The sequence below is a fragment of the Papio anubis genome, chromosome 1, assembly GCF_008728515.1.
Source record: "Papio anubis isolate 15944 chromosome 1, Panubis1.0, whole genome shotgun sequence".
Taxonomy (NCBI): Eukaryota; Metazoa; Chordata; class Mammalia; order Primates; family Cercopithecidae; genus Papio; species Papio anubis.
The window spans coordinates 8,090,802-8,118,479 of NC_044976.1; the positions used below are offsets into that span (position 1 = coordinate 8,090,802).

Sequence of the window (27,678 nt, forward strand, 5' to 3'; positions counted from 1 at the left end):
CACAGGGGAGAGAGAAATCACTGGACCTCCCATTGCTGGCTTTGAAGGTGGAAGAAAGAGGACACAAGCCAAGGAGCGTGGTACCCTCTAGAAGCTGAGAATGGCCTTCAGCTGAAGTCAGCAAAGAAACGGGGATTTCCGTCCTAAAACCACAAATACTGAATTATGCCTCGATCAGAAATGGCTCCTCCGGATAGAAATTTAGGCTGACCCATTATTTTAGCCTGGTAAGACCCAAGTTCTGACCTCCAGAATTGTAAGATAAAAAATTTGCGTTGTTTAAGCCACTAAATGGTGGTATATTGTTATGGCAACAATGGAAACCATTGCATAACTACTTCATGTGGACTTTAGGAAGCTAATCTTAAAAATAAAAAAGTCCTGTCACAATGGCTCGTGCCTGTAATCCTTGTACTTTGGGAGGTCGAGGTGGGAGGATACCTCGAGCCTAGGAGTTAGAGGCCAGTCTGGGCAACATAGTGAGAGCCTATCTCTACAAAAACAACAACAAGAAAGAAAGAAAAAAATTAGCCAGGGATGGTGGCATACACCTGTAGTCTCAGGTACCAGGAGGCTAAGGTAAGGGGATCACTTGAGCCAGGAGGTTGAAGCTGCAGTGAGCTATGATCGTGCCACTACACTCCAGCTTGAGTGACACAGTGAGATTCTGTCTTAAAAAATAAAATAAAAAAATTTAAAAAGAGGCTCCTCATGTCTGAGGATGAAAAGATCTACCAGTGGCTGAAAAATCTCTACCTGTTCCCCTCCCTCTCCACCTCCTGCAAGAAGCAAGAGGAAGCCAGCAGAGCTGCCTTAGGGAGTGACACCTGAAAATAGAAGCTGCAACGGGATTTTATTTCTAACTCCACAGGCATCTCTGTGAGTCATTCATCTCTCTGGGTCTCACTTTCCACGTCTGTAAAGCAGGCTGAATTCACCCTGACTTCTGCCTACCCCACAGTTAAAGGGCTACAAAGAAAAATCCCCCCAAATAGAGCCCCAGGGTGCTCCTTATAAAGCAAGAGATAAACCACAGACAGAATTCTGGCCACAGGACACCCCCAGCCCCACCCATGGGGCATCATTCCTTTCTCCCTGCTTCCTTCATTCTCTTGGCTTCCTTCACGGGGTTTTGGGCACACCTCGTCCCTTGTAGCTGCTGTTAGCACAGAAACGAGAAAAGCTTCAGACAGGCAAAGGTGCGGAAACCAATGCCACAGGGACAAGGTTTTAGATTTTTCTGTTTTGGGTGGCAGTACTTTCACACCAGGATGATTGGGGCTTAGCACGACTTAATCGTCTTCATGATGGAAAGAAAGCAAAGCAACTGATTGCCCAGAGAAAACTGGAAGATACAGAGGCGGCATGAGACTGAGGTGAAGGCAAGGCGAGGAAAGACAGGCAGAGAAATGAAGCATCTCAGGGTGGTGTGGGAGTGGACATAGGGTTAGGAGGACATCGCGACACCCTAGGCTAATTCCCTCCTCAGACCTCATCCCAACGTTACCTAATCAGATGAACGTTTTCTTAGTAAGCAGGTTACAACTGACTCAGTTTGGGGCTTTTTTTTTTTTTTTTTTTTTTTTAAATGAGACCGAGTTTCACTCTTGTTGCCTAGGATGGAATGCTCACCGCAACCTCCACCTCCCGGGTTCAAGCTATTCTCCTGCCTCAGCCTACTGAGTCGCTGGGATTACAGGTACCCGCCATCACACCCAGTTAATTTTGTATTTTTAGTAGAGACCGGGTTTCACCATATTGGTCAGTCTGGTCTCGAACTCCCGACCTCGGGTGATCCATCCCCCTCCGCCTCCCAAAGTGCTGGGATTACAGGCGTGAGCCACCGCGCCTGGCTTTTTTGTTTTTTGACACAGTTTTTTGACCCTGTTGCCCAGGCTGGAGTGCAATGGCGCGATCTCGGCTCACTGCAACCTCTGCATCCTGGATTCAAGCGATTCTTGTGCTTCAGTCACTCCAGTAGCTAGGACTACAGGCGCGCCACCACACCTGGCTTTTTTTTTTTGTAGTAGAGATGGGGTTTCATCATGTTGGCCAGGCTGGTCGTGAACTACTGACCTCAGGGGATCCACCCGCCTCGGCCTCCCAAAGTGTTGGGATTACAGGCATCAGCCACCGCACCTGGCCTGGGGCTATTTTTAAAGAAGCCCTCAAGGTAGCAGATCACCCTCTGATGGCCACATGGAGATCTGGGAAACGAACCCCAGGTCATCCTCTGGACACCTGCCCACTCCTATCTGTGCCTTCCTGGGCCCCCGTTTTCAGAGCTATGTGGGTGCCTGACACACTCAGGGCCACAGAATATGGGAAGGGCTCTAGGCCAAGAGTCCCGGCATCATTTGAGTCAGCTCTGGCCGGCTCCTGCCCTAAGCCCTCCTGCTCACTTCCAGCTGTGGAGGTAGCCCAGAGAGTGCCTGGCTCCTTGACTCCCCCCTCCGCCAGGCCCACTCAGTGTGACCTAAATCCTTGCCAAGGCTTGGCAGTCCTCTGCGGGCGCCCGGATGGCCCCTGGCCTTGGTGACAGTGAGGCCCAGCCCCCCTCGGCTCCCAGCCTTCCCGGAACCCCTTGCCTAACATCCTGTGTGGTAATCATGCCTGTTGGCCCCACTCAGTCCTGCTGGCCACTGCCAAGTTCCCTCTGCTAGTTCCAGATGCTCCCACCTCTAATGGAACCATCAGGAAATAAAAAGCTGCAGCACATTTTCTCTCTCAGGTCGGAATCTCCTCCCAGCACTTTGGGAGGCCAAGGTGGGAGAAACACTTGGGCCCAGGAGTTCAAGACCAGCCTGGGCAACAAAGTGAGACCCCCGTTTCTACAAAATGTTGGAAACCTAGGCGTGGTGGCGAACGTCTGCGATCCCAGTTACTTGGGAGGCTGAGGCGGGAGGATCACTCGAGCCGGGGAGGTGGAGGCTGCAGTGAGCTGTGATAGCGCCACTGCACTCCAGCCTGGGTGACAGAAGGAGACCCTGTCTCAAAAAAAAAAAAAAAAAAAGAAAAGAAAAAAAGTGGGGAGCGGGTTGGGGGGGAGGAGGAGGGCCACATACTACCTGATAATGGTGGGGGACAGGAAGGGGACTGAGGGCTCTGAGAGGCAGCTGGTCCCGTTTTCTCACTTAAATACCTCTCACCCTACAGAGAAGCCCTGATTCCATTTGCTGTCTTTCTTAGCAACGTCTTAGCAAACGTCTTCCATTTGTCACACGGGTCCAAGCTTCCGCTTACTAAGCACCCACGTGCCAGACAACCCCGGAGGCAGGTATTCCCATTGTCCCTACTGTACAGATGAAGAAACTGAGCTCAAGGTCACACAAGTGATAAGGGGTGGCAGAGATCTGAAGCTGTGCGCGGAGGCGTGGCCAGCGTGTGCGCTCCAACTCCTAAATCCCTACTCTGGATATTGAAGACGGCAAGGACCAAGCTGCTCATTCTACAGATGGGGAAAAGCGAGGCCTGGGGAGTCCCAGAGCGGGTGCCAGATCGTAGGGAGCTGCCAGCACCCCTGGTCCCCTCCACGACACAACCACGTCCCTCGGCCACTTCTGGGTCCTGAGCGCGTCTCGGACGCGGCAGGATAGCTCTAGGACGCACGGCAACCCAGCGGCCGAAAGGAAGAGCAGGGGCGGAGGCTCGGAGCGGACTTACCAACTCGCCCCGGAAGCTCCGAGGCCCCGCCCCGGCGGCCGCCAGCGGGGGGGCGTGGCATCGCCGGCGCCCCCGCCCCGCCCCCGCCGCGCGCGCCCCCGGCCCGGGCCCTAGTCTCGCTGCGCGCGAGGCCGCGGAGGCCAGAGGCCTGGGGAGGGGCGGCGGCCGGGCTGCCCTTGGCCTCGCGCCTTCCCCTGTGGCCGCCGCAGCCTCCGCGGGCGGTATCGGAGTGTCGTGAGGCGCGTGGCCGCGTCACACGCGCACCTGTCGGGGCGACGGGCCCTGCGGAAGAGGAGGTGCGGTCCGGGGCGCAGAGAAGCCCTCGGGAGCGGGCCGGGCCCTCAGCGCCGCCCCGGCCGTGTCCCGGAGGAGCGGCCCGCGCCGCCGCGCGAAAGGAAGTAAGCGCCCCCCCTCCACGCCGGCCCCGCCGCCGCCCCCGCCCCCGCCCCGGCGCCTCCAACCCGCGCTGCCGCCGGGCCCGAGGCCGCGCCGAACCCCGGAGCCTGCGCTGCCCGCCCCGCGGAGCCTGGCTGGCGGCTTTGGGGCTGCTCAGGAGGCGGCCAGGGTCCCTCCAGGGTCGCTCCGAGCGGCCCTTTCCTGGGCTTCCCGGAACTGAGTTGCAGGAGAGGGGGAACTCCGTGCTTTACCCGGGACCTGCTTAGTCTTTGGCATTGATTGGCCCTCGGGTTTCACATATCGTTTCCCGTACCGGGATCCAGTGAACGGTTTTCCAGAGGCAAACCTCTCTGGATGTCTGAAAATCAGTTCACCCAACCTTGAATGCTTAGCCAGAAGAGAGAACTTCTGGAAAGAAGTGTCCTTCCCCACTCCCCCTGCACCCCCAACAGGCCCATGGATCATGAAAGGCAACAGATGAGGGAAAACTGGTGTCAAATGGGCATATTTTTTATTTTTTATTTTTTTAACTTTTTTATAAAAGATGGGGTATTGCTCGGTTGCCCAGGCTGGAGTGCAGTGGCACAAACACGGCTCCCTGCAGCCTCCACCTCTTGGGCTCAGGCCATCCTCCTGCCTCAGCCTCCCGAGTAGCTGGGACCACAGGCGCGCACCACCACGCCTGGCTTTTTGTAGAGACAGTGGTCTCACTGTGTTGCCCAGGCTGGTCTCGAACTCCTGGGCTCAAATGATCCTCCTGCTTAAGCCTTCCAAAGTGTTGGGATTACAGGTGTGAAGCACCACACCCAGATAGCATATTTTAAATTATGCATCATATCCCTTTAATTTTTCATCATTATGATTGGAAGGTCATGATAAGCTGTCTGAGTTTTTCCTTGGCATTTTTCTGCGGTGGATGGTTAGTTGTTTGGTTTCTTTTTGTTTTTTTTTTTTTTTGGTAGGTACGGAATTTCACTCTTGTTGCCCAAGCTGGAGTGCAATGGCATGATCTCGGCCCACTGCAACCTTCTCCCTGGTTCAAGCGATTCTCCCACTTCAGCTTTCTGAGTAGGTGGGATTACAGGCGCGTGGCACCACGCCCAGCTAATTTTATTTTTTAGTAGAAACGGGGTTTCACTGTGTTATCCAGACTTGTCTCGAACTCCTGACCTCGGGTGATCCACCGCCTCGGCCTCCGCAAGTGCTGGGATTACAGGCCGCACCCAGCTGGTTGGTTTTAACAGCAGTTCAAGAAGCTAGCAAGAAGGCCTTCATTCGTGATGCTAATGGTTTAATGATAGAAACTAACATTTCTGGCCGGGCCCAGTGGCTCACTCCTGTAATCCCAACACTTTGGGAGGCCAAGGCGGGCAGGTCACTTGAAGAGTTCGAGACCAGCCTGGCCAACATGGTGAAACCCTGTCTCTACTAAAAATACAAAAATTTGCTGGGCCTAGGGGCAGTGGATGCCTGTAATCCCAGCTACTGGGGAGGCTGAGGCAGGAGAATCGCGTGAACTGCCCCGCCTCAGGTGGTGGAGGTTGCAGTGAACCAAGATTGTGCCACTGCACTCTAGCCTGGGTGACAAAGCTAGACTTCATCTCAAAGAAAAAAAGCAGCTAGGATTTCTTGGGTGCTTACTGTATGCCAGGCATTGTGCTAAGTGCCTTGCTTCCCATTGACTTGTTTTCCCATTTTGTGGTTGAGGTACAGAGAGGTTAAATAACTTGTCTGAGGGCACATAGTTACTGAGTGGCAGGGATTTGAATCCAGAATATTCTCATGTAACCAGTTCTCCAAAAACTAGCCCTTGAAGGTCTTCCAGGTTTCAACAAAGCAACTGAGGCTTACGCATGGTGTCTTCCTGATGTCAGAAGGAAGAACTGTGAAAGGCAAAGCGAACCCGGGAGACCGCGGTTAGTGTTCGGAACAAATTGACTTCATGGATCAGAGAAATAGCCTGTCTGGTTTAAACCACTGTTCAGTATCTACACTAATACAGTGGTCATTTTGCCATTCAGAGATGTAGTCACATTTTACAGGAAGGTTAGCTCTGGGACCAGACTGTCTGTATTCAAAACCTATCACCTCTAGTTGCTTAACCTTCAGTAAGTTATTTGACTTCTCTCTTTTTTTTTTTTTTTTTTTTGAGATGAAGTCTCGCTCTGTTGCCCAGGCTGGAGTGCAGTGGCACCATCTCAGCTCACTGCAACCTTCACCTCCTGGGTTCAAGTGATTCTCCTCCCTCAGTCTCCCAAATAGCTGGGATTATAGGCACCTGCCACCACGTCTGGCTAATTTTTGAATTTTTAGTAGAGACGGGGTTTCACCATGTTGACCAGGCTGGTTTTAAACTCCTGACCTCCAGTGATCCTCCTGCCTCAGCCTCCCAAAGTGCTGGGATTATAGGCATGAGCCACCACGCCTGGCCACATTATTTGACCTCTCTTTGCCCTCCTCTCTACTCACTGCTAAAATGGGGATAATCATGGGACCTACCTCATATGGTTGTGGCAAGATTTAAATGGTATGATGCATGTCACACTGATAGCCGAGCATTTGGCATATAGTTAAATACTCCATAAATAGCTCTTTTATTATTAAAAGTATTGTTCCAAGTAGTAAGCTGCTGCTAATGTGTGCTGTGTCACAGTGCTTGAAGTCACCATTAGAGATGTATTCCTTTGTCCATATTTCAAATGCAGAAATGACAGTGGTCCTGTGCAAATGGGATTTATTTGTCCATTTAGCAGATATTTATAGAGCGCCTTCTGTATGCCAGGCCTTGTTTTGGATACTGGAGGTACTGCGGAGAACAAAACAAACAAAAGTCCCTGTCCTCATTGGCACGCACACTCTTGGGGGAAGGAATGGCAGACAATAGGCAAAATGAATGTAATTATCATACAGTATATTAGAAAGCGATGTACTGCAGAGAGAAATAAAGCAGGAGAGGAGGATGGGGGTGGGCGGTTTACAATTTTAGAGTGGTCTGAGTAAGCCTCACTGAGAAGATGACATTTTAGCAAAGAACTGAAGTTAGTGAGGGAGTAAACCAAGTGGACATGGTGGGGGACATGGGGGGGTTGGCCAGGCAGAGAGAACAAGTGCAAAGGCCCTGAGGCAGGAGACTGGGCAGCCAGAGCCTAGATGGGCAGGATGGTAAGAGAAGAGCTCAAAGAGGTAATGGGTGGGAGGCCAGAATGTGTAGACTCTGCAGACGTCTGCACAGAGGAATGGCATGATCCAGCTGGAGCTATAAAAAGGTCACTGACTGCCGTGTTGAGGCTCAACCATAGAGGGTCCGGATAGACAGAGGAGACCAATTAGGAAGTTCCTGCAGTAATCCAGACAGAGATGACGGTGGCTGGCACCGGAGTGGAGTGGTGGAAGGTGGTGAGAAGCAGTTGTAGTCTACATAATTTTGAAGATAGAAACTACAAGATTTGCTGACAGATCAGATGACCTCAAGGTTTCTGGGTCTGAACACCTGGAAGGATAGAGTTGCCATTTACTGAGAATGGGGAAAGCTACATTGGAAGCAGGTTGGGAGAGAAATCAGTTCAGTTTTGTACATATTAAGTCTGGCAAACATCCCACTCATGCTCTCAGAATAGCAATTGACTGCATGAGTCTGGAGTTTAGGGGAAGTTCGGGCTGTAAATAATGACTTGGGCAGATAGGCAGTTGTGTGCTGGTAATGTTTACCAACTGACTCTGTGAGGGGTGGGGTTGCCCTGATTTATAGCCTTTGCCTATATCTGTGGTGTAAATATTCCCACATTGGCCAACTTCAAATACACTATAATATATTTTCACCTCATAGATGCAGTGGATATAAATAATATCAAGAGCATAGATATTAGTGAAATGCAGTCAGATGATTAGGAAGTAATGAGTTTTGAGTATTTATTACCTTTTTAATTTATGTAATGAATTTTTTTTTTTTTTTTTTTTGAGACGGAGTCTTGCTCTGTCACCCAGGCTGGAGTGCAGTGGTATGATCTCTGCTCACTGCAACCTCCAGCAGTTTTCCTGCGTCAGCCTCCCAAGTAGCTGAGATTACAGGCACCTGCCACCACACCCTGCTAACTTTTGTATTTTTAGTAGAAATGGGGTTTCACCATGTTACCCAGGCTGGTCTCGATCTCCTGGGCTCAAGTAATCCTCCCGTCTCGGTCTCCCAAAGTGCTGGGATTACAGGAGAGGTACGTAAAGATGGGAATGAGGATTCTCTGAGATGAGAGAGGAACAAGGACCCCAGAGCCCGATATGGAAGCTTTTGTCCCCATTCTGGCCACGAGGGCAGTGAATGCAGATCAGAGGTCATTGATAGCAGGCTTGATTTTTATCTGCATTGATGGGTTCAGCATAAATGGACCAGAACAGGAAGAGTGCAAAAAAGAAAACAAGCAAACAAAAAAACCCCAAAAACCTTGGGTTGGCTATTGTAAAAAGACTACGCACATCGCCGTGTGCTTTAGTTTCAAATGATCTTTAGTTTGAACTTTTGTTTTACTCCCACATGTTCTTTTTAAAAAATTCCAAACTCATGGGTCATGATTTGAAGAAAATTTCCCTTCCTCCTGCCTGGCGCACAGAAGGTAACGTCAAAAGCCGGGAAAGGGAACAGGGCAGCAGCAGACATTGACCTTTACCTCCCAGCTCCTCTCTCCCACCCCTTGTCGGCTGGGCATAAGAGGATTAGAACTGCTTCCTCCTGTGGTTTACCAGAAAACGCTCTGCGGCTGGAGCTTCAGCACAGGCTGGGTCTGTCTGTGCTGGGTCTGGTTGGGGACAGCTGCATGCCTCTTCCGCTTGGGTGAGAACAAAGGCCGGAACCTGGATTGTGATCCAAACCCCCTGGCTGGCCAAGCCAGTGCTCTCACCTTCTGGGATGTTAGCAGAGCCTTTTAACTGGTAAGTCTCTCCCAGGATGACTGGTAGGAGCCTCTCAGGAGTAGAGTTGGAGACAGTGAAGGATGCCCAGGACTGGGTTCATGTGCCCACAGTCGGCCCTGGCTCTAAGATGAGCCATCAGAAGAAGGTCTTTTCCACCTCCCTACAGGATGCCCCCACAGCACTTTGTTTCGTAGTGAGTGTATTTCTGGCAAGTATCTTAAATAAGAATTGTAAATGAAATTGCATCCTCCACACACGTAAGTTACAGCTTCAAGAGTTTTTGTCTTAACTGCTGAATGACGCACAGTTCTCAGCTCTTGGCTTCATATTTTAGTTCTGTTTCCCTGCCTGGCTGCAGAGGTCAAGGCTTGAAGCACTCATTTGCCTTGTAGAAAAGTGGAGGGCAGTTCCCAGATAATAGGGTGCGGATCTCCTTTCCTCGGAAAACAGGACTTAGGGACGCTAAAAGATCACACAGATCCTTTATCTCACCCTCCCATTTCCTAGTTGAGGAAACTGAGGCCCAGCCAGGCTAAATGACTTGTTCAAGGTTATGCGGTTGTTTAGAGGCAGGGCCTAGACAAGAGCCATCGCACAGTCCAGTTCCCAGTCTGATGCCCCCTCCTCTTAGAGCTGCTCAAACTTCTCACTAAAGATTTTCTCATTGATTTGTTCATTTTTTGAAAAGAAGGGATTCATAGTTGGATAAGCCTTTGGAAGGCTACTTCCATGCTCTTTGACTAACTTCAAGTATGTAATTTCAGAAGATTTATTTCATAGGCCATTCCTCTCAGAGCAGGCAAGGAGGCAGAGGGGAGAAGTGCTTCAGAGGAAAACCTTCTGAGGCGGGGCCTTGCAGCATAAGGAGGAGGCGTGGAGCCCAGGAGATGTGTTAGAGCTGTGGGTGCCTCTGCTCCAGAGGCTGGGGTCCCTCTGTTCCTGACTTTGACTTAACTGGACTTCTCTGGGCCTGCTTATATCCCTGTCAGGACAGCAGGGAGGATGACCAAGCCAGCCTTCCTCCTGCTGCTTCCAGACTAGTCGGGAGTGTTGAGTTAGGAACCAGGGTTTGATCTCCAGTGCTGGCTGCAGGGCCTGGCTCTGTAGCCCCAGGAGAGGAGGGAGGTTCACAATCTTTTTCCTGAGAGCAATGGTATTATACCACCCTTGGGGGCCAGGAGGAACTTTGCATTTAATTAATTAATTAACATTTGTATAGCATTTTTGTCATATGTATCATCTCAGTCTTCACTGCCCCCGCCCCCCACCCCCTGCCTTGGGTGATGGTATTTGCCCTGTTTTATGGATGAGGAAATGTGTGTGCTAAGGCTCTAAATACCTACCTGCCCTTATGGAAAGGTGGAGGGCGTCTCCCTGATTTAATTAGCCGATTTATTTAATTATTTAATTTAATTTTTTTTTTTGAGACAGGGTCTCTCTCTGTCACCAGGCTGGAGTGCAGTGGTGCGATCATGGCTCACTGCAGCTTGGACCTCTCAGGCTCAAGCAGTCCTCAGCCTCCTGAGTAGCTGAGGCTACAGACATGTGCCACCACACCCAGCTAATTTAAAAATATTTTTTGTAGAGGTGGGGGTCTGGCTATGTTGCCCAGGCTGGTCTGGAAGTCCTGGGCTGAAGTGATCCTCCTGCCTCGGCCTCCCAAAGTGCTGGGATAATAGGCGTGAGCCACTGTGCCTGGCCTAATTAGCTGACTTAATTAGACCACAAAGCTAGGCAGTGGTCCTGAGCCCAGGTCCTTGCACCCAAATGCCTCGTTCTTCTGCTTGACTAAGGAAGCTGTTTAGCATCGTGACTGAGGCCCCAGGCTTTGTGGCTTGACAGTTTCCTTCACCTTCCAGTTTCCTTGTCTGTAGAATGACTCCTCACAGAACCCCCTCCGCAAGACTGTTGTGAGGAACGATTGGAACGGTGCGTTTAAGTCACCTGGCACACGCTGACTACTTGGTTAACACAGGTATTATTATTGGACTCAGGAATAACCAGTTTTTACAAGGGGATGGGCACATGAAACCATTTGAGACTGTTTCGAAACACCTGTGTTAGGACCTACCCTACGCCTTCTGGATCAGAACGTCTTTGTCTTGAGAAAGGCAGCAGGAGGCGAGGCACGCGTGTTTGTTCTGATGCCCTCCTTTGATGAGAATCGTTACTCTGGTACTCACTGCTCAGTATTCCAGAGTCTTGCTGCTCGAAGTGTGCTCTTGGACCAGCTGTCAGCACTTCAGGTCCCCTTCCTTCTGCATCAGAATCTCCTTTTAAAAAGATCCCCAGGAAATTCAAATGCTCATTAAAGTTTGAGAAACACTGTAAAGGTTAAAAAACATATAATAAAACAAATATCCACACATACCACCCACACCCATTTAGGAAAGAGTTGTTCTCTAGTTGTTTTGCAAACACAGAGTAAACAATCATGTTGTAATACCCAGTATCTTGGATTTGTTTAAAGAAGTGCTGGGAACATAACAGATAAGGGAGGCCAACCTGAGAACCGGGGACCCAGAACAGGACTCATTAGGGAGGGACTCAAATCTCAGAGTCAGAACAGGATTAAATAGAGGGCCAGGAGTCAGTTCAGGCCAGGTGGCCATCCATCACAGCTGTCTGCAGTCTTCTGGGGTGGGGACAGAGGTGCTGGCCCTTGGGGCTCCCCCACCTGCCCATGCCAGCACTCTGGGGGCTTAGCCCCTCCCTTTGTACCAGGCACGTCCAGAGCCCTGGCTACCCGGATCCGATCAGCAGCTCTGAAGCACAGCCTGCCAGCTGGCGGCTCCTCCTTCTCCAGGCTGTTCTCTGGGCTTCAGATTTCTCACTCGCCCTCTCCCGCACTGACCTTGCAGCTTCTCCTCTCCAGACGGGCGATTGCCGGTTGAGGAAAAAATGCTTGAAGGGCCAAGGACAGGGACTGGAAAGCAGGAGGAAAAAGCAGAATGGTCCTGTGGTCCATGTGTGTATTTAGGCGTGAGGGCAGATACAGGGAGAGTGGGAGAGGAAGGCTGGGGAGTCACTCGTGTGGCCTCGATCCTCTAGTTAAAGCTCCAGTGATGGATGCGTCGTGTGTCCTATAGACTCTGGCTCAGACGCTGTTGTTGGGTCCTCACCTTGGGTTGGTCACTCACTAGGACCCTCTTGGAGATGGATCTCGAGAGCGATGAGGAAGAGGCAGAGGGGACAGTGGGAGGAGGGGGTCGAAGTCAGGGTCAGGAGGCAGATTTGGTCCCCTCTGTATAGCGATGGTGGAGAGGTCATTGGGTGTGTCATGCAGTGACTGCACAGTCAGTCCCAGCTCCCCTGCTTTCTTACCCTGGGACCTTCATTGACCTGAGCCTCAGCTTTACCATTTGCAGAATGGGAGAACTATAACAGAACCCACCCCATGTGGTTCTTTCCAGGGTTCTTGTCTGGATTCATTGAGCTCTAATGCATATGAGTACTTAGTGCCAGCACTAAGCGTTTGCTGGTATCGCTCTTCCAGGATGACACCTGCCACTCAGTGCTTCATAGGTGGTAGGCACTGGCCTAAGCTCATTACAAGCACGAACTCCTTTTATTCTTATCACAACTCTGTGGTGTAGGTACCACTATTACCTCCATTTCAGGTGAGAAAACTGAGGTGCAGCCAGGTTAAATAATTGTGCAGTTACTAAGGGGTTGAGCTGGGATTCAGACTTGGGCAGTTGGTCTGGAGTCCATGTTTCCTGTCACTATGCCATCCCAGTTATTAGTCATCATTTTGTAGTTGGAGCCCAGTAGACATGGAGAAGAGGCAGGTGAGAGGCGAGAGGAGGTGGTCCTACCCTCTCACTGTTCCAGCTGTCGCCTGAGGACCTGCCAGTATACCTAGGCTGGGGCTGCCCTGCTCGTCCAGGTGACCTGTGCTCCTGGGAGAGACTGGCCTTGGTCATAAAATGGACAGCTCTACTCCCAGGCCTGCTGCCCTTCCTGGTGGCCTTTGCCACTTTCCTATGCTCCCGGCAGCAAAGTGGTTCATCTCTAGCAAGTGGTCTCTAACTTTCCCAGGCAGAGTCCCTGTCTGCAGGGCAGGCTCCCTACCCACTGGCTTCCTGGAACAGAAACCAGGCCGCCACGAGGGAGGGACAAGCTGTGGGCCTATAACATTTTCTCAAGAAACACGTGGTGGTTTCTTGCCAGGCAGGAAATGTTTGTTTCCACATCATAGCCACCTGAACCATGTCTGATCCTTCCTTGTTCCTCGTCTGTCTCTCTGTGCACCCCAGGCACCCAGGCATGTGGAAGATGCTCGTAGTGGTGATGTGCGTGGCCCTTCTGGGCTGCCTGCAGGCCCAGGAGCTCCAGGAACATGTCTCCATAATCCTGCTGGGAGCCACTGGGGACCTGGCTAAGAAGTACTTATGGCAGGGACTGTTCCAGCTGTACCTGGATGAAGCGGGGAGGGGCCACAGTTTTAGCTTCCATGGAGCTGCTCTGACAGCCCCCAAGCAGGGCCAAGAGCTCATGGCCAAGACCCTGGAATCCCTCTCCTGCCCCAAGGACATGGCACCAAGTCACTGTGCAGAGGAAAAGGATCAGTTCCTGCAGCTGAGCCGGTACCGCCAACTGAAGACGGCCGAGGACTATCAGGCCCTGAACAAGGACATCGAGGCACAGCTCCAGCACGCAGGCCTCCGGGAGGCTGGCAGGATCTTCTACTTCTCGGTGCCACCCTTCGCCTATGCAGACATTGCCCGCAACATCAACAGCAGCTGCCGGCCAGGCCCGGGCGCCTGGCTGCGGGTTGTCCTTGAGAAACCCTTTGGCCATGACCACTTCTCAGCTCAGCAGCTGGCCACAGAACTCGGGAGCTTTTTCCAGGAGGAGGAAATGTACCGGGTGGACCATTACTTGGGCAAGCAGGTGAGCATCAGCGTGGAGCCTGCCAGGGCTAGGGTGAGCTGGATGCTGGTAGACCCCAGCAACAAGGCCACTCACTCATTGTGGAGCTAGGCCCCAGGGCATTGTGAACTCAGAGCTCCCGTGGTCTCCTTGAGGGTAGGCAGGAGGCGAGGGGGTAAAAGAAAGACAGCAGCAGGGCAGGACTGTTGGGTCCTTGTCCATGTATCTGGCCTCTTTTGTCCTCTGCAAAGCCCCCATTCTCTTTGTTTCCCAGTCTGGGCTCTGGCTTCTCACGGTTGCCCTGCATCCTCTGTGGAGGCGGCCCAGCAACTCTGGTGTCTGGACCTGGCTTCCTGTTGGGTGTGCTGTGGGAATTAGAACGAGCTTTCTTCTGCACCCATCCACCTTTTATTTTTTTTTTTTAAGACAGAGTCTGCTCTGTCCCCAGGCTGGAGTGCAGTGGCACGATCTCGGCTCACTGCAACCTCCGCCTCCTGGGTTCCAGCAATTCTCCCGCCTCAGCCTCCCAAGTAGCTCAGATTACAGGCACGCATCACCAGGCCCGGCTAATTCTTTGCATTTTTAGTAGAAATGGGGTTTCACCATATTGGCCAGGCTGGTCTCGAAATCCTGACCTCAAGTGATCCGCTCGCTTCGGCCTCCCAAAGTGCTAGGATTACAGGTGTGATTACAGGGCACCCTGCCCCATCTACCTTTTTTCAAAATGTTTTTCTTCCTAAGTTGTGTTTTGAGCCAGAAGGTTGGCAACAAGAGCTTAAACCAGGGAGTAGTAGGACTCTAAGCCCTGGGCAGGGGATGGGGTAACCTCCTGGGTGACACATGTGCGTTGACCAGTTCACTCAAAATGCCTTGGAGGCCCTTGGGCACATCCTGTTCCAGGAACCCCAGCAGAGCGCAGCAGCCCTGTGTTCTGGTACATGGTGCTGGTGGGCATAGGTAGTTGCTGAGGACAGAGACATGGCTTTCCATCCCACCCTGCCTGGAGTTGCCCATAGTAGGATTCCTAAGCAGTGGTCCTCAGAACTGGGCCAGTCCTGGGGAGATTTTCACTTGTTTATAGTAAGATGAGAAGAAATACTGAATGTGCTCAATTCGAAGCTTTTCTTGCTACATTTTTGGTGTTAAACCTGTCTTTATTTTATTAAAAATTGTAATAGAAGATAGGTAATTTTAACTGTTTCTTTTCTTGGCAAAATACAAATCTGGTAACCCTTTGGAGGTCACTTGCAAGTTTCTGGAACCTTTACTGGCCTGTGAGATCCTGAAGTCCAGAACTGCTGCTCGGAGGGCATCTTCTGCTCTGAGCAGGGAATAGAGAGGTCGGAGCCCTTCCCAGGAGTCAGGGTTCCTCCTTCATCACGAGAGGAACCTGCAGCATGCCCAGTCTTCCTCCTGACAGGCCGTGGCACAGATCCTGCCTTTCCGAGACCAGAACCGCAAGGCTTTGGACGGCCTCTGGAACCGGCACCACGTGGAGCGGGTGGAGATCATCATGAAAGAGACCGTGGATGCCGAAGGTGTGTGATTGGCCCGGCACGCTCGGTTCCCCAGCTTCTGCCTGCCCACTGTCTGCGGTGAGGCGTGGGGCGCTTCTCAGAGGGAGGTTTTCTGTGGGCCTGTGGTCTCCCTTCGAGCCTGCCATGTGCCTAGCTCTGGACCGGGCTAAACCCCAGGGTGCCAGCTGGCAAAGCCCAAGTAGCCATTGCTGCCCATGGGGAGTGTATGGTCCAGAGAAGTAGACGTGGCACAGAGGCAGGAAACCACTGGCACGCGGTAGAGGCTGGAGTCCCCCTGAGATCCCCCTGAGTTTTTGAGTGTGTAGAGACCATGGGAGCTGCGTGAGGGCTTCTCCGACTGTGGTGCTTGCAGCCGTGGCACCCCCTGCCTGGGGTACTCCCTGTCGTGTCCCCCTCACCTCCTGACCCCTCTGTCGCTTGTTAGATCTCAGCTCCATGGCCCTCCAGGAAGCCTTTCTGAGCCCTGCAGACCCACTCCCCTCACCCGCACGGCGCCACACGCCTCCCTCCCCTGCCCTGCATGGTGTTACCCTTGCCTCGTCCTTTTCCACCCTGTCCCTCCTGCCAGCCTGTAGGCTCCAGGAGGACACCGCCTCTCCGGCACCTGCCACACACCTCAGACACGCTGAGTAAACACCCGGGAGGTGGGGGGCCCTGCGTCAGGCCCACCTCTGCCTTCAGCTGGGTGGCTTCAGCATGTCACTCCCTGCAGCTGTGAGATGAGCATGTCCTGTCAATGAGGACAGCTAAGGTCCCTTTGGGACCTGGCATTCTGTAATGGTAGCAAAGTTTTGGAGCATTGACCGTGAAGATGGAAAGCACTGGCTCTTGCCCAGTAATGATAACAGCTAAAGTTGACCGTGTCCCCAGTCCCCCAGCCGCCGGGTGAGGTGCGCGCTGTTATTAGCCTCCTTACAGATGAAGATGGTGGCGAGCCCACAGCCCCACAGTAGAAGGTGGTGGAGCCTGATCCTGGGGGCAATAGTCTGGCCCCAGCACTCAGGCCTGGCGCCGCCGCCCTGTGCTGCCAGCGCTGCGTCAGTGGCCAGCTCATCCCCACAGCCGCTTTCTGCAGCTGCAGCGGGAGCACCCGAGGCCACTGCCCTCCCCCACCCCCCAGCCCCCGCAGTGCGTGCCCGCCACAGGGCAGGGCCCGAGCCCTGGACCCGGGGATGGGCCAGGAGGTTTCTCCTCTTTTTCTGTCTACCTTGCTCTTTCTCTGGGCCATTTTCTCTTTTTCTTTCCCCCACCTTGGTTTCTCTCTTCAGCTGTTTCTCCATTCCTCTCCGAATGTGTATTTAGTGCCAGAAGCTCTCTGCAGGGCTGAGGTGCCACAGTGAAAACTCAGCCTCTCAGATATGGCTGCCTCATACTGCCCAGATTCACGGGTGCTGTGAGGGTGATGATCTCATCACACTGGCTGGCGGGACAAATTCCAAAATGCAGCCGGGCACCGTGGCGCACCCGTAGTCCCAGAAACTCGGGGACAGAGGCAGGAGGATCATTTGAGCTCAGGTGTTGGACACCAGCCTGGGCGGCATAGCGAGCCCCTGTCTTTGAAAAAGGAAACAAAATGGGTGACGGGTGTTGCAGGCAGGTAGCGTGGTCGGGGGACAATGTGGGGGGTGGGTGGGATTCCAGGCAGGATTTCCCGAGCCAGGCCTTGAAGGACATTGCTGGGCTCGAGAAGGCACTGGCTTTCTCTACTCCAGAACCCACAGCAGAAAAGAGGCCCTGCCCCCTGCAGTGGGTCACAGGGAATCGTCCTCCAGCCCTTCCAAGTTTCCCTCCCAGTCCTCAACAGGGCGCCTGTCATGGGTTTCCCCCCATGCCTGTCTGTGCCTGATATCCCAGCAGGCACGTGTGCTGGGCCTATCCCTGCTTCATCTTCAGAGAAGTGAGCTGCACCTGGTGCAGAAAGCCTGGAGCAGAATGGGAGGGGCCCTGCCCCTGCGCAGCCAGTGGGCTGGAGCCTGCCCTTCTCTACCTGGACTTGGCCCCATCCCCAGCAAGGCTGGGAGACCAGGATTCCTCTTCTCTCCCCTTTCTGGCAACTCCTTCCTGTCCCCGCCCTGGGCTGGGGAAGAGCCATGATGTCTGGCGTTACCTGTTGGTGCTGTTGCCTCTTAGTTCTTCCAACCCTCCCACCGTTTCCTTCTTGGTATGTAGTGTCCATTTGTGGGTTCTGTGTGGGTCCCGTGGAGCCAGGGACCAGGCAGCTTGCAGGCCTGATTATCCTAGCAAAGGTACTTTTGGATTTTGGAGAAAGAAACATGGAAGACATGAAAGAAAGACAGGCGGAGCTCTGGGCGGGTCTGTTTGCCGAGACAGTCTGAGGATGTTGAGTTTGAACAGCAAGACAACAGCCTGGGCTGGCTGTCCTCATGGTCCAGGAGGGAGAGCCACTTGGAGCCCTGTTGTCACAGCTGCGGGGACTAAAGGAGGTCCAGCCTTGCCTGCCATGTGGTGCTCTGGGGGAGGGTCCGCTGCTCCTAAGCTTCAGAGTCCAAGGCCTTTAGTTCAACTGGGCCCTGCACCTTCAGCCCAGGGGCAAAGGGAGCCTCAGCGCAGGACAGGCAGTGGGGGATCCACTAGTCCTGGAGGCTTGCAGCCTGTTGTGCTGAGGCCAGAGTGGGGCTCGTTTAGTCCATGCTTCTTGTCAGAAGTGGCCAGCAGGACTGCAGCCGTCCTGGGGTTTGGGCCTCACTCATTGGCTTGTTTACCTGTCATTTACTGGCAGGCCCTGCCTAACTCATAGCAGGGAGGGACTGCCTGCTGCTGTGCCCAGCCCCCCAGCAAGTGGGCCTTGGACACGGGGTGCTTTGGCAACAGAATGAGCTTGCTTGCTGTCTCTCTCAGTTTTGTGTGCCTGTGTGCCAGAGGACACATTCTTTCTACATCCCAAGAAGGTGGCCTGGTATAGCCCTGCTGGCCCAAGCACTGCTCTGTGCTGTCTTCTCTGGGTCCTGCTTTGGAGCCAGTCCCTCAGGGGGCCCCCGTCTGTAGTTCAGGCTGGAGAGAGGGGACAGGCACCGCAGACCTGCAGCATACCCCAGCATGGCCAGGAGCCCTGTGCCCAGCACAGCAGGGCCTAGGCTGCCACTGCTGCCCCGGGTAAGGACAGGAAACAGGCAAGAGGAAATGCTGCCTTCTACTGGAGTTTGGTGGACTTGGCAGGCGAGCGCCACTGCAGTGGGGCTCAGCGTGGGCAGAACGTTTCCAAGGCAGGATTCAGAGCCCCGTGGTCTGACTGCTAAGCAGAGGGGCAAAGTGCACAGCAGGTCATTCTCCCCAGCTCCCCACCCCACACACACCACAGGCCATTCTCCCCCACTCCCCACCCTGTGCTCTGCCCCTGCCAAGGATTCCGGTGGATCCCAGCTGCCCTCCACCCCTGCAGTGGTGCAACCCTAGCTGACTCCTAGGCAGGAGTGGCACCTGCGTAACCCAAGCCAGCACCCTGAGTGCTGGGAAGGGAGGAGGCTGCAAGCCAGGCCTGGGAAATGGAGCATTCCTGGTCCAGAGCTGCCGCAGGCCCCAGGAAAGGGACTTCTGAGCTGCAAGGTCGTTTGGATGTCTTCCCCCATCCGTATCACACACATCTAAGTGGGTGGAAGCCGGCTTCCCCAGCTCCCTCCCCGCCGTCCTCCATGCTGGGTGAGTGCTTTTTTTTTTTTTTTTCTTGCTGCAGCCTCTGGCCCAGAGGAGTTTGCTGCAGAGTCGAGGCTACTGCACAGGCCGGAGGGGGTGGGGAGGAGGAAAGGAAGCAGGGATCTGGTACCCAGCTCCCCTCAGCCTGACCTGGGGTGCTTCTCCTGTGTGTCCCAGTCTGTGAGCCCCTGAGAGGCACAGCCACCCAGGGTACCCTGGCTGGGGTCTCTGAAGCAGCATGGGCCATAGAAGGAGAGTCACTGAGCCTCCTTCATCCCAGAGATGACCCTGGCTGGCCCTCATCATGGCATCGGGAGGGCTCTGCAGACAGGTGGGCCCATGTGATTAATGGGCTGTGTTCAGCTGTCTGGGTCCGGCTGCCTTTTCTGTCGGGAGTGCTGGAATTGGAACCGAGGTCTCGGGCACCTCAGAGCCCAAGCCTCTAGCAACTGAGCTCCACAGCCTCCCAAGCTGGCCAGGCCTTCAGCAGTTGGCCTCCCTGCTGGAACGCACTCAGGGCCAGTCTCACTGCTGCCCTAGTTTCCCCTCTGTGTAGAAGGCCTGTTGTTGTTGTTACAAAGAAGGAGGGAGACTTCCTGAGGATATCACTGCTGGGAGGGTCCCTGTCCTGACATGGGGAAAGGAGCCTGATGCTTGCCCCACCTCTGAGGGCTGGAGTGACCGTTCAGTGCCTCTCACTGAGGGACCAGGGCAGCCAGGGTCCTTCCAGGCATACACCAGCTGTCCCGCCTTCCATCCTGGTGTGCCAGAAGGGGCCAGGAGCTCGCTCAGCAGGGCCAGTTCCCCTTCTCGCCCCATCTGCAGAGCTGTCTGCGAGGTGAGTCCAGGGCAGCTGCTGGATCTCCTGTCCAGAGAGAGCACCAGCCAGCACACTGCGCTCTCCTTGGCCCTCACCTCTTTTTATTTTTAGTAATCCCAGAAGGTGTTGATAGGGATTGCAGCTGGCTCTTAGTTGTTTGTCTTTTTTTTTTTTTTTAAATCTATTTTTGTTGGGGAAACCTGGATTTCCCACAATGTGGAAGCAATGAGGAGGGGGTTTCTGGTCCTGGTTCTGAAGGCTGTGACCTTCAGCACACCTCTATACAGTGCTGATAGCCCCGGTACCTCTCTCTCAGGTAGTTTTAAGGATTAAATCAGATAATGCACACGGAAATATGTTACAAATGGAAGTGTTGTTCTTCTTCCAAGTTTGCAAGGAGAGGCAGCGGCAGTGTGTCTGAGTTCCACATGACTTATATTGGATTATTATATAAATCCTGTAAATTGATCTGTCATACTCTTTTATGTCCATTGTTTATGTCATATTTCTCTCTCACATATACACACACAGTTGTGTATGTATTTAAATCTCTATGTATTAGTAGTCTGCACAGTATATACCTTTTAATACTTGTATTTCTGTTCAGTTCTGTTCATACTACAGAATATGTGTTATAAACTCTTTTATTAAGCTTTTTGGTTGTTTCTGGTGTTTTGCCATTTTATTATTATAATCTTAGAGATGGAGTCTTGTTATGTTGCCCAGGCTGCTCTTGAACTCCTGGTCTCAAGTGATCCTCTCTTGCTTTAACCTCCCAAGTAGCTGAGACTACAGGAGTGCCCCGCCTCCCCGGCTTCTATCTTAGATATTACTTTATGAGCTTTTTTAAAAATTGAGATACAATGCACATACCACAAAATTTACGCTTTTTAAATATAAAATTAAGTGGTTTTCAGTATATTTACAAAGTTATGCAACTACTATCTAATTCGAGAACATTTATGAGCATTTTAAAGAAACATCTTCCCTGTAAGTATATGCTTCTGCAGTGGAACGACTGGGCCAAGGGGAAGAAGTGCTTTCCAGCTGTTGCTCTCTGTTACGAGACTGAGCAGCAGGGCCGGCGGGCGCAGTCATGGCCCCCCTACTTTGTCATCCTCTGACCTTGGACGAGCTCTGGATGTGCACAGGCAGGAGCCAAGTTTACAGGGGGTCTTTCTTCCCAATGTCCACCCTGGTTGTGCTTTTCTCTATCCTTTTCATATACTGATGGGTTTCAACCCTCAACTTTCAACCCAGGAAAAGATACTAGGAGCCAATATAGATCATTTTTAGGAGAAATCAGTCCACAATAACTGGCAGTAACTAAGAAAAGATCAGCATCAGCAGGAGGGCCAGCCCCTCACCTCCTGTCCTTGCACTCAGCTGCATGGCCTCTTCCCAGGGAGGTGCCAGGCCACGGTCCTGCATTAAACTGCATTAAACTCTGAAAAGACAGAGCCAACCAGGAGAGGAGCAAAGTCCATAAATCTACAGGCCGTGTTAAACACAGGCGCACCCCCTGAAGCTTGAAATTAAGGAATAAAGGAAGCTCTCTTTTACCCAGCAGGTAGTAAACCCGTGGAATGCATTCTTTCTGAGAATTGAGAGAGGATAAAAATAGGAAAGGGGCCGCTTAGGGATTTGCTACATTAATGAATAGTAAGCAGATAACAGGGCTTTTAGGGACTCTGTTGTGTTCCCTTCATCAAAAATTCATCTGTTTTTAAAACTTTAACTATGTTGTTGACATATAAATCTGTAATTCATTGATCAAAAGACACATATTTTTCATATTTGGACGTCTCTGAAGTTGGGTTTATCCTTAACGGGTTGACACAGTGAAACTGGAAACCCTTTTCTTTCTTAGGGGTTATAAAACAGCGATGCCTCAACCACTGATGGCATTTCAGGTTTGATGAAATCCAGTTTCTCTCCAGTGTCTGTTGTCTCCCCAGGCCCTAGTTTATGCCTCCAGCCGCCTTTTAGAGAGCTCCACGGGGAGCTGCACCATCACTTCAGATGCAGCAGATTTAGAATGAAAACCACCACTGCATTTTTCTCAGGAAATACCAACTACTTTTTCTAACCTCTTTATTTCAGATGGTAACAGTGCTCTCTGAGTGACCAGGCCGGCAGCCCTTCTCTTACAGCATCTGTCATAAGAAAAATTCCAACCCATATTTATCAGTGTTTCCTATGTGCTACCCACTGTTCAAAGCCCTGTGTGGTTATTCACTCCTGAAGGCCCCCAGAAGCCCTGCAAGGGAGGCGCAGGGATTGTTGCTTGTTCACACGTGAGGTGATGTCAGTTACTGGAGATCACAGGCCTGAAAGATGGTAGAGCCCGTATTTAAACCAGGGCCGACTGGGCATGGTGGCTCACACCTGTAATCCCAGCACTTTGGGAGGCCGAGACAGGTGGATCACCTGAGGTCAGGAGTTCAAGACCGGCCTGGCCAACATGGTGAAACCCCATCTCCACTAAAAATACAAAAATTAGCCAGGTGTGGTAGCATGTGCCTATAATCCCAGCTACTCGGGAGGCTGAGGCAGGAGAATTGCTTGAACCCGGGAGGCGAAGGTTGCAGTGAGCCAAGATCGCGCCAGTGCACTCCAACCTGGGTAACAGAGGGAGGCTCCATCTCAAATAAAATAAAATAAAATAAAATACTGGAGCAGCCTGACTCCAGAGACCACACTCCAGATCACAGCTGTGCACCACCATTCACAGATCCAGCCAGCCACCAAGTAGTTTGTATTCGTCTATAATAACTTCTTTGCAGTTCACTGTGACTTTGTTCCATCCTACCTTTGTTACTTCCTTTGATTGCAGCAAAGGCTGCCTCGGTGATTTCACTACCACCAGTCCCATCCTGTTCGTCTTGCGGGTCGCAGACAGCTTCATCTGCCTTAAGTACCTCTTTCGTGGTTCTGCTTCCCTATTCTAAAACCTTTTTACAAAAGTTTTATTGAGCCATAACTCACAAATCCTGCTACACTTTACTCAGTTAAGGTGGACAGGCCAGTGGGCTTTAGTGTATTCACAGAGTTGTGTGTCAGTACCACAATCAATTTTGGAACATGTTCATCACGGGAAAGGAAACTCTGTACCCCTTAGTTGTCATCCCCTAACTTCCCCCTCCCCCCAGCTCCTGGCAACCACGGAACTGCATTCTCTGTGGGGTTGCCTGTTCTGGATATTTCGTACATATAGGATCATACGGTGTGTGGTTTCTGTCACTTAGCATCCTGTGTTCAGAGTTCATCCATGTTCTAGCAGGTACCAGCACTTTATTCCTTTCTACTGCTGAATATTATCTTATTGTATAGGTATACCATAATTTATCCAGTCACCAGTTGGTGGACATTTGGGTTGTCTCTACTTTTTGGCAATTATGAATAATGCTGCAATGAGCATTCATGTACAAGCTTTTGTGTGGACCTGCATTTTTATTTCCCTTGAGTGTAAACCCAGGAGTGGGGTTGCTGGATCATGACTCTGTTTAACTGTTTGAGGCCAAGAACTCTTATTTATTTATTTATTTATTTATTTATTTATTTATTTATTATTTTTGGAGACAGGGTCTTGATCTGTTGCCCTGGCTGGAGTGCAGTGGTGCAATCATAGCTCACTGCAGCCTCGACCTCCTAGGCTTAAGTGATCCTCACACCTCAGCCTCCCAAGTAGCTGGGACCACAGATGTATGCCACCATGCCCGGCTAATTTTTGTATTTTTTGTAGAGATGGGGTTTTGCCATGTTGCCTAGGCTGGTCTTGAACTCCTGGACTCAGGAGATCTGGCCGACTCAGCCTCCCAAAATGCTGGGATTACAGGCATAAGCCACTGTGCCAGGCCTTAGGTCCCTTTCAAATATAAGATGTTCCTAATTTTCCTGTTCTACTATTGCAGGGGAAGGGAAGAATTGTCTTTTTACATTCTCCCAAAAAGGAGCATTGGAAGGTTTGGTCACCCTGGGCCCATACTCCTGTGAGGCACCACCTGAATGCAGCTGAGGTACTTAACTGTCCCTGTGAGGGACACCAGCCTTACTCCATCCTCTTCGCTTTTGCCGGCTCCGGTAGGCATTGGAATCTCTGACGTTTGCCCTAGACCCTTCCTTCCAGAAGCTCAGCCGGCTTCTTCATTGTGCTCTGTTTCTAAAGGCCAGTGGTGCCCACGCCACTTAACTTCACACCATTCTGTTGTAGGGTTGAGTAGTAGGTAATTAAAAGGGAAATCTTTTGCAGGCTCTGGGGCCAACTGCCTGGGTTTGAATCTCATTTTTACCTCTTCACTAGCTGTGTGTGACCTTGGGTAAGTTATCAACCTCTCTGAACTTCAGGTTCCTTATATTTTAAAATAGGGGAAATAGAAGGGCCTTCTTATAGGTTGTTATTCTGAGGATAAATGGACTGATCCACAGACATTGCTGTCATCAGTATTCTCTTTTTGTGGATGTCTTCTCAACAATAGCACAAGAACTTTGAAGGCCATAACACTACAGAGCTGGGGGACTTCAGCCAGTGTTTTCCCAGTGGGGACCACGCTTGGCATTTTGGTTGGCACAGTTGGGCTGGACTTCCTGTTCATTTCAGGGTTTAGTATCCCTGGACAGAGCTGCACCCTCTAGCTTCCGGTTGCTATGGCCGGGGACAGGGTGCCTTCCTACGAGTGGCTGCCGGCTTCATTTCTTGCCCCCAGCACTGCTGTCAGAAATGGCATATCGGGCTGGCTTCAGGGCAGGTTGTTCCCCCAGCCGTGACCTGGGCATGCTTGCTGTCTAGTTGACCCGAGAGTGCACACCAACAACCCGGTCAGGGCAGGTGCTCAGGATTGGCGCCGTGGACCCAGAATGGCTGCTGGCAGGGAGCATGCTGGGCTCAGCAGGCCTGAACTTAGAATCCGCTGCTTTTTGTCTGTTTGAATTAAATGTTAACTAGGTCCTAGGTAAAACTGAAGTTTACAGAATGCATGGAAGAGATACAGAACTATGGTATAACAAACACCAATCCACCTACCACCGTTTTTAAAAAAGAATTTGATTCTCCTGTGTGTCCCTCCCCACATTCTGACCTATTTCCTCATCTTATGCTTCCGAGTTGCAGATAGATTATCCCCTCACTTCTCCTTATGTTTCCATGCACACCTCGTTCCCTAAACAACCTGTTGTATAATTTTGAACAAGAGTCGTCCTGTATGTGTCCGAGCATGGATCTTTTTGTCTCTGTGTCCAGCGTTTGGGAGAATTGTTTCAGCTCTGTCTTCTGCTAGCTGACTCTGTACAGCCGTTTCTCATCTGTAAGGCCCATCTACTGAATTTCCAATTTCCAATTACGTTTTTCATTGATTGAAGTTCTGTTTATTTTGGTCACTTTATATCCTGTTTTCTTTTTCTTTTTTTTTTTTTTTTTTTTTGAGACAGGGTCTCACTCTGTGTTGTCCAGATGGAGTGCAGTGGCGCGATCACAGCTCACTGCAGCCTTGACCTTCTGGGCTCAAGCAATCCTCCCACCACAGCCTCCCAAATAGTTGGGACCACACTTGGTTAACTTTTTTTTTTTTAATTTTTTGTAGAAACAGGGTCTCACTTTGTTGCCCAAGATGGTCTTAAACTCCTGGACTCTGGGCTCAAGTGATCCTCCGGCCTTGGCCTCCCAAAGTGCTGGGATTACTAGCATGAGCCCCTCCGCCTGGCCTATATCCTATTTTCAAATTAATTTTTATTTTATCAAAGTAATCATGTTGCTTTCTCACCACATTAGGTTTTGGAGGTTTGTCCGTGATGATGTGTGGATCTTCATTTTCTCTGCTGTCCACTGTCTGAACGTAGTGCTGTGTTAGGGGCCAGGGATGCAGCAGAGGGAGATACCACTCAGATGGAGCCTCCCTTATAGCAGGGAAGCAACTCAGATGGAGCCTCCCTTGTAGAGGGGAAGAAAGAGAAACAGATCTGAATTATAGTCAGCTGGGCCAGGAGAAGACAGGGCCCCTCAGAAGGGGTAGGCCAAAGCTCATAGAAGCCGAGCCCTTAAAGATGAGTGGGAGTTTGCTGGGTGAACAAACGAATCCCAGGTTAGGGATTCTGCATGCAGAAGCCTTTGAGAAACGATGGCTCCTCGTGTCATGAGGCCAGGCTCTCTCTGGAGGTGAGGTTGTGAGGAGACTCGGGTGTTGGAACTCTCCTGCGAGGTGGTATGCGTTGGAACCCTGAGCTCTGGGACTGTCCTGTATATTTGAGTCACTGATAATCAGTGCCCACCGGGGTTGAGCCTTGGAGGAGGGAGTGGCGTAGAGCTCGTGGTTAAGCAGTGCCTGCTTCTGCCCCACCAGCCTGGTCACCTGTCTCCTTCCTCACTCGTGGAGCAGGAGTGATCATGGTGCCTGTGTGCAGGGTCTTTGTGAGTATGGGGAGGAGTGGCGCGGGCCCAGTGCGGGCTGGGGCTGTTGTCAGCATTGATGTTGTTATGGTGGTGGTGTTATGTTGGTGTTACACCGTTGTTGTTAGGTTGCTATTGTTACACCAGTGTTGTTGTGCCAATGTTGTTATGGTGGTGGTGTTATGTTGGTGTTACACCACTGTTGTTATGTTGCTGTTGTTACACCAGTGTTGTTATGCCAGTGTTGTTATGGTGGTGGTGTTACATCAGTATTGTTAACGCTGGTGTGACGTTGCTGTTGTTACACCGGTGTTGTTATGTTGGTGGTGTTATGCCAGTGTTGTTACATTGCTGTTATGCCCATGTTGTTATGTTGTTATACCGGTATTGTTACGCCAGGGTTGTTACGTTGTTGTTACGCCAGTGTTATGTTGCTAATGTTATGCCGGTGTTATGTCGTTGTTACGCTGGTGTTACGTCATTGTCATACCAGTGTTGTTATGTTGTTATGCCAGTGTTACATTGCTGTTATGCCAGTGGTGTTATGTTGCTGTTGTTAGGCCGGTGTTGTTATGTTGTTGTTACACTGGTGTTATGTTGTTGTTACACTGGTGTTATGTTGCTATTGTTACACTGGTGTTACATTGTTATTACACCAGTGTTGTTATGTTACGGTGGTATGTTGTTGCTATGCCGGTGTTGTTTTCTTGTTGTTGTTGCGCTGGTGTTATGTTGTTACACCGGTGTTGTTACGTTGCTGCTGTTAGTCTGGTGGTGTTATGTTGTTGTTACGCCAGTGTTGTGTTTTGTTGTTGTGTTGGTGTTATGTTGTTGTTATGCTGGTGTTGCTGCACTGCTGTTATGCTGGTTTTGTTGTTACACTGGTGGTGGTACGTTACTGTTGTTACGTCAGTGTTGTTATGTTGTTGTTACGCTGGGCGTGCTGCTCCATGTTCTCCAGGTGTCCTTCCCTTTTATCCTCACAGTTACCCCGTGCACCTGACAACTGGACATCTGCGCCTAGGAGTCTTCAGCCTAAACACACCTAAACCCTCCACCAAACCCCTCTGCTCCCGCCTCCCCATGTCTGTGAGCGCCTCCACTGCCTGTCCCTCCGCTCAGGCCCCACTTCTGGGGCTCATCTTTGGGACCTCCACTTTGCTCACACCCACCCCATCTGTCAGCAGGTCCAGTCAATCCTGACTCTGAGGTGCCTCTCCCTCCCCTCCAGCTCCTGTACTGCCCATTAGTCCAGGCCCGGTTGTCTCTGCTGGGCAGCTCTGCAGCCTCTTCCTTGCCTTGCCTGCATCTGCACCCATTCTCCCCCTAAGGCCAGGGGTCGATCCCCAGTATAGGTCAGGTCTCATCTTCTCCTGCCTCAAACCCTCCAGTGTCCTCCCTACAACCGAGCTTAGAAAAAAGTCCAGCCTCTTCACCTTGTCCTGCAAGAC

The 27,678-nt window shown here is 51.5% G+C and overlaps 1 protein-coding gene across 5 annotated transcripts in view; it reads left to right on the plus strand.

Annotated features, from left to right (window-relative positions):
* Positions 1-3,743: 3,743 nt before the first annotated feature.
* Positions 3,744-27,678, plus strand: part of H6PD (hexose-6-phosphate dehydrogenase/glucose 1-dehydrogenase) — a 34,091-nt gene continuing 10,156 nt past the window's right edge. For 3 of the 5 annotated variants that reach the window (XR_004182666.1, XR_004182668.1, XM_009188307.3), the window contains exons 1-3: positions 8,119-8,979; positions 13,221-13,857; positions 15,257-15,374. Coding sequence is in view for 3 of the 5 variants with exons in the window: in XM_009188307.3 (XP_009186571.2) it covers positions 8,957-8,979; positions 13,221-13,857; positions 15,257-15,374 (778 nt within the window). In the remaining 2 variants the exon portion in view is untranslated. Of the gene's footprint in view, positions 4,062-8,118; positions 8,980-10,579; positions 10,937-13,220; positions 13,858-15,256; positions 15,375-27,678 lie in introns of those variants that run through there. The other 2 variants (XM_003891072.5, XM_017956973.3) reach the window with 2 other exon arrangements.